Source organism: Otolemur garnettii, unplaced genomic scaffold (genome assembly GCF_000181295.1).
Source record: "Otolemur garnettii isolate 467f Iridium unplaced genomic scaffold, OtoGar3 scaffold00159, whole genome shotgun sequence".
In the NCBI taxonomy this organism is placed as follows: domain Eukaryota; kingdom Metazoa; phylum Chordata; class Mammalia; order Primates; family Galagidae; genus Otolemur; species Otolemur garnettii.
In genome coordinates, this window is record NW_003852554.1 from 88,929 (window position 1) to 99,000 (window position 10,072).

A 10,072-nucleotide genomic window follows, 5' to 3' on the forward strand; every position below is an offset into this window, starting at 1 on the left:
GTGAGACTCTGTCTCAACAAAAAAATAAAAAAATAAGAAATATAGTGATAGTTATATCAAATTTAGATTTTCATTTATTAGAAATAAACTATCTACGCTTCCAGGGTTTTAACTGGGAAAACCAGGCTGACAAGTGGGATCCTGGAACTCTTCCTTTTGTCATTTAGAAACAGAGCAGAACAGTCATAAAAACTTGATTTTTTTAGGCAGGTATGGCAATGCATACCTGTAATCCCAGCTACTCAGAAGGCTGAGGCAGGAGGATCACATGAGCCCAGGAATTTGAGGTTGCTGTGAGCTAGGATCACACCACTGCACTCTAGCCTGGGCAAAAGAGAGATCCTGTCTCAAACAAAACAAAGCAAAACAACTTTATTTATGATTTTTTGTTAAGTACAAAAATGCAAGTGTTATAATTTAAGTTTTGGAAAAGTCCTTGTCTATTTTGATACCATTAACATAACTGCAATCTACATTTTAATATATATTCATTTTAAAATCTGACAAATAATGCTTTATCTTATGTTAATTTGTCATCTGTTAAATAGGAAAAGGCTGAAATTTATTTAAAAAAAAAATTTTTTTTGAGATAGAGTCTAAATTTGACACTCTCAGTAGAATGCCATGGTGTCATAGCTCACAGTAAACTCAAACTCTTGGGATGATTCTCTTGCCTCAGCCTCTGGGGTAGCTGGGACTACAGGCGTGTATCATAACACCCAGCTATTTTTAGAGATAGGGGTCTTGCTCTGGCTCAGGCTGCTCTCAAACTCCTAAGTTCAAGCAATTCATCTACCTTGGACTCTTCAGAGTGCTAGGATTATAGGTGTGAACCACGGAGCCTGCACTTATTTGAATGTATTTTGTTTAATGTATTGTTAAATGAACTACATATATAATTTTAAAATAAAATATATTTTACTTAAAATGACTGCTTTCTCATATACACAAAACTATACAAAAATAGGTTCTTGGAAATGATTAAACATGACCTCTAGAATGAACAAATTTAATACAATGAAAAGGACTAAAAAATAACTTTCTTTTTTTAAATTTTTTTATTAAAGCATAGCTGTATACATTAATATTATCATGGGGTACAGTGTACTGTTTCTATATACAATTTGAAATACTTTCATCCAACTGGTTAACATAGCTTTCATGTCTTTTTCTTAGTTATTGTGTTAAGACATTTATTTATTTATTTATTTACTTTTTCTGAGACAGAGTCTCAAGCCGTCCCCCTGGGTAGAGTGCTGTGGCATCACAGCTCACAGCAACCTCCAACTCCTGGGCTCCAGCGAGTCTCCTGCCTCAGCCTCAGCTGGGACCACAGGCGTCCGGCTATTTTTTGGTTGCAACCGTCATTGTGGTTTGGCAGGCCAGGCTGGATGTGAACCTGCCACCTTAGGTGTATGTGGCTGGCGCCTTAGCCACTTGAGCCACAGGCGCCAAGCCATGTTAAGACATTTATATTCTACATTTAGAGAGATTCACATGTATCCTCACAGGATTAACCATAGGCGTGATCCCACCAATCACCCTCCCTCCACCCACCCACACTCCCCTCCCTCTCCCCATATTCTTGGGCTAAAAAATAACTTTCTACTTAAGAGACATCACCATTATTTTGAAATCAGGGACCCATAAAAAGTTTGATATACAGTACCACAGAGCAAAATTGGATAAAAACGATCTCAGTGACTTAGGATAATTTTGCCTGGACAAATTCAGAGCAAGATACTCTAAAAATGCTTAGAATGACTATCCTAAACAAAACAAACTAGTTGAGTCTTGTTTGTAAATTTTAGTGAAATAGGAAGTGATTCTGTCTTCATACATCATTGTGTCCACAAGCACGATTTATCATCTGCAGAAAATACTTATGTGGAATCACTGTTTAATTTCTAAATTGTTTTAATCAGCATATACACCGTATGCCTAAAAGGGGGAGATACAGAATGCCACCAGTGGCATTTAATCTCCCTTTATAATATATAATTTTTCTTTTAAGCAAGAAGCAAATTTAGTAAGTTTCCTTCCTATTGTAGGACATTTCTCCATCTGTGCTTCTGAATGACTCGCTGATTCACACTAGAACGGGATCTCTCAGACTTAATGGTTCAAAAGCATAAGTCTGACAGGGATTTCAACTTATTTACTGATTCCCCCCGACACACACACATCTTCTTAGCAGTTTCAAGAATTGATAATTCTGATACAAACCCCTGGGGATGAGGGTAGGAGTCACTGTTGCCTGGGAATTATTTTCCCGTTGCTGTATCTATGTATATGTCTTGTCCTATCTAAGAACATACATTCTTCAAGGACAACAAAGTCCCGGCTTCTACACACCCTTCATACTCTGAAGTCCTAGTCAAATACTGTGTACTCAGAAGGTGTCAAAGATGTGCTACTAGAATTGAATCCTTCTAAGAGAGAACTGTTAAAATAAGTTACTGCAGCCAGGCATGGGGCTCATGCCTGTAATCCCAGCATTCTGGGAGGCTGAGGCGGATAGATTGCTTCAGCTCACAAATTTGAGACCAGCTTGAGCAAGAGTGAGATCTCATTTCTAAAAAACAGCCAGGAATTGCGGCGGGTGCCTGTAGTCCCAGCACTCTACCAGGGACAAGAAAGTGAGACTGTCTCAAAAAATAAAATAAAATAAATAAAAATAAGTTACTGCTCCTTTCCTGACCTCCAGCTTTCTACATCAATGAGAAAAGGGGTGTGTGCATGTATATGTCAGTATATTCTTGACATGGTGACTAACAATTAATATAATCTTTCCTCAGCCATTACAAGACAATAAAAATGATGTCAGCAACCAAAAGAATTAGTAATAATAATAATAAATAAGGTTGGGAAGTACTGATTCCTTAATACACAACTTTTGGGAGAACTACTGTTTATAAACAAAGGACTTTGTACAGTAAGTTTATTTTAATATTCTCATAAATCTAAAAAGGCAGCATATATGAAACTGAAGACCAGCAGGCAAAATTGCAATGCTATGAGTGATTACACGCAAATTCACAGTGATGCCTCAAAGGAAAATTCACCCGGCCAAAAATCAGTGTGCCAGATCTTCATATTTTATTTAGTTCCCTTGACTCTCCTTCCTCCCATTTAAACCACCAACACCATACAAGGTAAGGGCAAAAGTTCACACGCTTACTTTTCACTGGGACTGGTATAATAGCGTTCCTCATTTCAAACTGTTTCATAATGCAAAATCTTTTCTTGATTATATTACTTCTTCACACATACACATACACAAAAACTTCCTCTTTTTTTTGAGACAGAGTCTCAAGCTGTTGCCCTGGGTAGACCGTGCCATGGCGTCACAGCTCACAGCAACCTCAAACTCTTGGGCTTAAGCAATTCTCTAGCCTCAGCCTCCCAAGTAGCTGGGACTACAGGCACCCGCCACAACACCCGGCTATTTTTTTTGGATGTAGTTGTCATTGTTGTTTGGCAGGCCTGGGCTGGATTCGAACTTGCCAGCTCTAATGTCTGCGGCTGGCACCCTAGCTGCTGAGCTACAGGCACAAAGGCCCCAAAAAACCTTTCAAGGTACTCAAGGTCTTTACAACAGTCCCAAGTTCCTTAACCTATGATTCAAGGTCCACCATGATGTGACCCTCAGATTCCCCAATCTCATCTACTATTGCACCCTCAATGCTAGAGTCACACATTTTCCAGACTACATCACACCTGTTTCTGTCTCAGCTTCTATGCTCAAGCTGGTCCCTTTACCAGGAATGGCTTTCCCTCACAAATTCTTACCCAATAAAACTTCACACGTTAAAACCCACAGTTCAAATGTTCCCTTCTCAGTAAAGCCTCCCTGAATATCTGTCATCCTCAAAGTCCTTCATTCAATTCAACAGTTAAGTACTTAGTATGTACCAGGTAGTATATAAGTGTTAAAGATAAAATGATAGCATGGCCTATATCTTCATAGAGCTACCTATCCCAATGGATTATGACGATGAAATGAAATATATAAAACCCTTCAAATAGTATACAGTAGGCTCAGCGCCCATAGCACAGTGGTTACGGCACCAGCCACATGCATCGAGGCTGGTGGGTTTTAACCCAGCCTGGGCCAACAAAGCAACTAAACAACAATGCAACTACAACAAAAAATAGCCAGGCATTGTGGCAGACGCCTATAGTCCCAGCTACCAGGGAAGCTGAGGCAAGAGAATCGCTTAAGCCCAAGAGTTTAAGGTTGCTGTGAGCTATGACACAACTGTACTTTACGGAGGGTGACATAGTGAGATTCTGTCTCAAAAAAAAAAAATAGTATGCAGTAAAACCATAATCAATAAGTATTAGCTATTAGTACTGCTGCTTAACCATCCTATCTAAAACAGGTACCCCCCCCCATATACACATAGCACATCACTATATATCTTACCCTATTTTATTTTTTCTTAGTATTTATTAACTACTTCTCAATATATATTTATAGATTTATTTGTTTATTATCTATCCCTCCCCCTATCTTTTTTTGTTTTGGGTTTTTTTTGTTTGTTTGATTATTTTTTGAGATAAGAGTCTTGTTCTGTCTTGTACTCAGGCTAGAGTACCATGGACTCAGTCTAGCTCACAGCAACCTCACATTCTTGGGCTTAAGTGATCCTCCTGCCTTAGTCTCCAAAGTAGCTGGGACTACAGGCTCATGTCACCACTCCTGGCTGATTTTTCTATGGGGGTGTCTTACTTTGCTCAGGCTGGTTTCAAACTCCTGACGTCAAGCAATCCTCCCATCGTAGCCTCCCAGAGCGCTAGGATTACAGGCATGAGTCATAGTACCTGGCCTGGTCTTCCATTTTTTTGTTTGTTTGTTTTTGGCCGGGGCTGGGTTTGAACCCGCCACCTCCGGCATATGGGGCTGGTGCCTTACTCCTTTGAGCCACAGTCGCCACCTGGTCTTCCGTTTTTTAACCACTGTAACCACAGTGCCTACAACATCACTGGGCCCTTAGCAGCTGGTTCAGAATAATCTCTATACATATGATTTTTATGCTCTAGAGGTAGAGACAGATGATAATGAAATAATTAAAACAAGATATATAAAAGTACAATTAGGCTCGGCGCCTATAGCTCAACCGGCTAAGGCGCCAGCCACGTACACCTAAGGTGGCGGGTTCGAATCCCCAGCCCGGACCCGCCAAACAACAATGACGGCTGCAACCAAAAAATAGCCGGGCGTTGTGGCGGGCGCCTGTGGTCCCAGCTACTTGGGAGGCGGAGGCAGGAGACTCGCTTGAGCCCAGGAGTTGGAGGTTGCTGTGAGCTGTAATGCCACGGCACTCTACCCAGGGGGACAGCTTGAGGCTCTGTCTCAAAAAAAAAAAAAAAAAAGTACAATTAATATGTATTCTATAAGAAAGAACTACATAATAGGCTTAGTGCCCATAGCTCAGTGAATAGGGTACCAGCCACATATATGGAGGCTGTCAGGTTCGAGCCTGGCTCGGGCCTTCTAAACGACGACAACTGCAGCCAAAAAATAGCCAGGTGTTGTAGCCAGCACCTGCAGTCCCAGCTACTTGGGAGGCGGAGGCAAGAGAATAGCTTAAGCCCAGGAGTTGGAGGTTGCTGTGATCTGTGATGCAATAGCACTCTACGGAGGATGACATAGTAAGACTCTGTCTCAAAAAAAAAAAAAACAGAGCTACATAATAAACAGCAGTGTGATCTAGATTTTTTTGAAGGGCAGGTGGAGCAGATAGGATTTCCTTGAGTTCCTTGAATTGAGAACTCCAGGATATGTCACAGTTAAGCAAGCCAAGAGAGAACACCACCACGGGTTATTTGCACATGCTGTTCCTTCTGTCTGGACTACTCTTTCCACAACACTATAATTTGACCCCTTAGTTCTCTACTTGGAAGTAAGATCCTCTGCAAAGCCATCCCTGACTATCCCATTCCATTATGCTACTATTTCTCCTTTCTTAGCACATTCAAAATGTACTGAAACTGGACAGTGCCTGTGGTTCAGTGGGTAGGGCGCCGGCCCCATATACCGCGGGTGGCGGGTTCAAACCCACCCCAGCCAAACTGCAACAACAAAAAAATACCCAGGCATTCTGGTGGGTGCCTATAGTCCCAGCTACTTGGAAGGCTGAGGCAAGAGAATCATCTAAGCCCAGGAGTTGGAGATTGCTGTGAGCTGTGATGTTACGGCACTCTACAGAGGGCAACAAAGCAAGACTCTGTCTCTTAAAAAAAAAATGTACTGAAACTCTTCACATTTAAAATCACTCTACACATACATAAGATACAAAAGGCAGGGACCACATCTATTTTACCACCTGTGATATCCCGAATGCCAATGGAGTCAATGGCACTCCAAAAGCACACCCATAGTAATGGTTAGGCACCAGCCACATACACTGAGGCTGGCAGGGTCTAACCCAGCCTGGGCCAGATAGACAATGACAACTGCAACAACAACAAAAAAAATGGGCAGGCATTGTGGCAGGAGTCTGTAGTCCCAGCTATCTGGGAACTGAGGCAAGAGAATCGCTTGAGCCTAAGAGTTTGAGGTTGCTATGAGCTGTAACACCACAGCACTCTACTGAGGGCGACACAGTGAGACCAGAGTCTCAAAAATAAATAAATAAATAAATAAATAAAAAGAAAAGGGCTCTTGGTGCTCTAATTGTGATTCACAAACCACCAACATCAGCATTACTTGGGTTCTTGTCAGAAATGCAAACTCTCAAACCCTACCCAAAACCTAATGAATCAAGTAGGGCGCAGCAAGCCCTCCAGGTCATTCTCATTTTAAAGTCTGAAAACGCATCTTAAACATCTCATACACATAAGAAACATCTGACAAATATAAAATATAAAGTTTTATAATAATTTCTCATTCATTTGACTTATTGAGTGACTACTAAACATAATGTACAAGGAAAACAAACAAAAAAATAGCCTCTACAGACGACTGCTAGCTCATAATCGGCTAATATTTTGCCTCTTCACCTCTTCTGTACTCTTACTGTGTGTACATGTGTGTCAACAAGTAAGGAAAAAACAAGTTGGTTGGAGGCAAAGTCTTAAAAAATAATCATGTTTAGAGGCTGGGCGCAGTGGCTCACACCTGTAATCCTAGCACTCTGGGAGGCTGACGCAGGTGGCTTGCATGAGCTCACAGGTTCCAGACCAGCCTGGGCCACAGAGAGACCTCATCTCTAAAAAATAGCCTGGTGTTGCGGTGGGCGCCTGTAGTACCAGCTACTAGGGAAGCTGAGGCAAGAGAATCGCTTGAGCACAAGAGATTGAGGTTGCTGTGAGATGTGACATCAAGCACTCTACCAAGGGCAAAGTGAGACTCTGTCTCAAATAAATAAATAAATTAAATAATCATGCCTAATACAGCTATGGTCAGAATGCTTATGCCCCCTAAAAATTCATATGTTGAAATCTTAATCCCTAAGGTGATGGTATGAGGAGGCAGAGCCTTTGAATGGTGATGAGATCAGTAGAGCAGAACCCTTATGAATGAGATTAGTGCCCTTATAAAAGGGGCCCCAGAGAGTTGTTTTGTCCCCTCCATTATGTGTGGGTACTATATTTTGCTATAGCAGACTAAATGGACTAAAATGATACCTGTATTTTCTACTATACATCTTCTTTTCTTTATAAAGGTAATCCTGCTTCCTACCATGCATCCCAATTCCCTTCCACTTTCTACTCACATTTACAATGAAGCATGCTTTCTCTTCCCAAAACGATTTATATAAATCTTATTCATCTTTCTGGTCCAGCTCAAATGACGCTTTGGGATCTCAAATACCCAAAGATGAGTACATAGCTCCTCCCTCTTTATTTATACATTAATTCTCCATAAGAGGGATCATACTTCCAAAAATCTAACAACTTGATGTCTTCAACAGAATGGCTTGTTATTCTGAAGAGAATAGCAACATATTTTACTAAATTTTCTTTTGCACCAAAAATAAGATTCTCAAACGCACACTGGGTAGTCCAGTGTCTCAAATTTCGGTTTAAGATTATACTTATCAGGTAGGAAAATGAGACGGTAAAGTAAATCATCCAAGCACCTAGCTGGCCTGAGCACCAGGAATAACAGGAATAAGGCACAGTTGCTGCCTACCAGAACCCACATTCCACAGGGAGAAACAGGTTAGCACACAGTAACAAGGTGATGGGCTGTGAAAGTGAAGGAGACAGACACAGGAAAATGACAACCTAAAAATCCAAGAGTCAGGAAGTTAGGGAAAGTCCATAGATTAAATGACTTTATAGTCATCCACTTTCCTAAAGCACAGATCGAGGGAAAACAAAAACCGACTAACCTCCTAGGAGAACATAATTATCAGGATTTAGTTTTGACTAGAACATCTATTCCTCTCAGAGACCAAAATGTAGCTTGTTGCATGTGACGGAGGTGCATGTGACGGAGCAGGAGCAATGTTTTCAATAAATCTACTGCAAACCACGTGTAATTCAACTGAATGGAAACTGAAGTTTGAACCTATTTTGAAAAATTTGCAAATAGAAGGTTCTCCCAAGTAAAGCAGAGATGGCAAAATAAACGAACCCTTGAGAAGGTATTAAAGAGGCTGTCACAATCTGACTGCCAACCAAGTTGATTGTCAGTCCTCAAATGCCCTTGGTTTCTGCCTCCAAAAAAAAAAAATCATTTGTTCTAAGTTATAATAGTCAAGCCTGTAAACAAATAGTTTTCCATTTCCCAAACTGTACCCTCCATCAAAAGATGCTCAAAATTTTTTTAAAAATCAAAAGTTTTAAACTTATTTCTGTCAAAAAGCTAAATATCTCATAAGGTCACAGCGTGCATGCTGGCCTTCACTTCATCACTCTGTAACACACCATCTCTCAGATTTAACAATGACACTAATAAGGCTTCCAGGCTCTCTCTTCAATACCTCCAATCTCCCCCTTCTCCTCTCCAAAAAAGAAAAGGAAAAAGAATTCCTATCTGCCCGCCCTACAGCTCCCGGGAAGCAATAGTCCTCAATTGTTCCTGCTTAGACCCCAGAAGCCTGTAGAAGGAAATGGGGACAGCTGTAAGAGGGGGCGAGGGAGGACATCCGATAAGGAGGAGAGGAAATGTGGATGAGAGGACGAAGGGGAGAAGGGACACGGAGAGAAGGGGGCAGTGGAGATTAAACGGCGAAGGGAGGGGGACTGGTGAGAAGCAAGCAAAAAATGCGGAGGAAAAGGGAGAGAGGACTAAAGATCACAGAAGAGAGAAAAAGGCAAAATAGTAGAGAAAAGGAAGGAAGGGTTCAGGTTAAAGGACGCAGAGAGGGTGGCACAGTGAACGAGAACAAGGCTGTCACTGGGGGTGATAAAAAAAGGATGTCACTGAGAAGAAGGGAGATTAAGGGGGTGTTACCTACGGGGCTCCCCCCCAGCAAGTGAATGGGTACACGGGGAAGAAGGAGCAGGAAACCGAGTGGCCAGTAACAAGGGGCCGAGGTAAACGCACAGATCCGGAGGGGGACACCAGAGCTAGGGAGGGGCAGGCCAGCGGGGGCTAAGGTGGCGGGCGGCTGCGGCTTCGGCAGGCCTCGCTCCCTCACCATGGCTGAGCCGGCCTGGTCCTCGGGCATGCAGCCTCTGTCCTGGGAGCGGCGGCGGGCCGGACCGGAGCCCGCCCCCAAGCTGAGCCGGCGCAGGGGCTCCAGGAGGCTCCGGCGAGCGGCGGCTCCGGGCTCGGCCCAGGCCTCGGCTTCTCTCCCTCGGAAGATAGAAGTGCAGCAGCCGCAGCTTCAGCCCGTACAGCAGCGCAAACTCCGCCCCCGGGACGCCCCGCCCGGGCTCGCGAGCCGAGCTTGGCCCCGCCTCCTCTCGCAGTGCGCAGACTCCCCTGAGGTGTCCCAGCCCCAAGCCCGACCTCCAGCTTCGTTCTGCCCCCGCCCTCTCCGCACCTCCGTCGCGGCCTTTAAAGGAGCCGCACACCTCAAATCCTCCCTGGCTCCCTTTAAAAAGGAGGAGACCTTTAAATATTACGTCATGACTAGAGAGGAGTGCTCCCTCTCATTTCAGTCGACTG

The 10,072-nt window shown here is 43.0% G+C and overlaps 1 protein-coding gene across 2 annotated transcripts in view; it reads right to left on the reverse strand.

The window, feature by feature from the left end:
- The window catches only part of ZYG11B (zyg-11 family member B, cell cycle regulator), an 83,913-nt gene extending 74,099 nt beyond the window's left edge, over window positions 1–9,814 (reverse strand). Inside the window, exon 1 of one of the 2 annotated variants that reach the window (XM_003799918.3) lies at window positions 9,600–9,814. In XM_003799918.3, the coding sequence (XP_003799966.1) occupies window positions 9,600–9,629 (30 nt within the window). In that variant the 5' untranslated portion in view covers window positions 9,630–9,814. Of the gene's footprint in view, window positions 1–7,724; window positions 7,758–9,599 lie in introns of those variants that run through there. The other variant, XM_023519161.1, reaches the window with a different exon arrangement.
- Window positions 9,815–10,072: the final 258 nt, after the last annotated feature.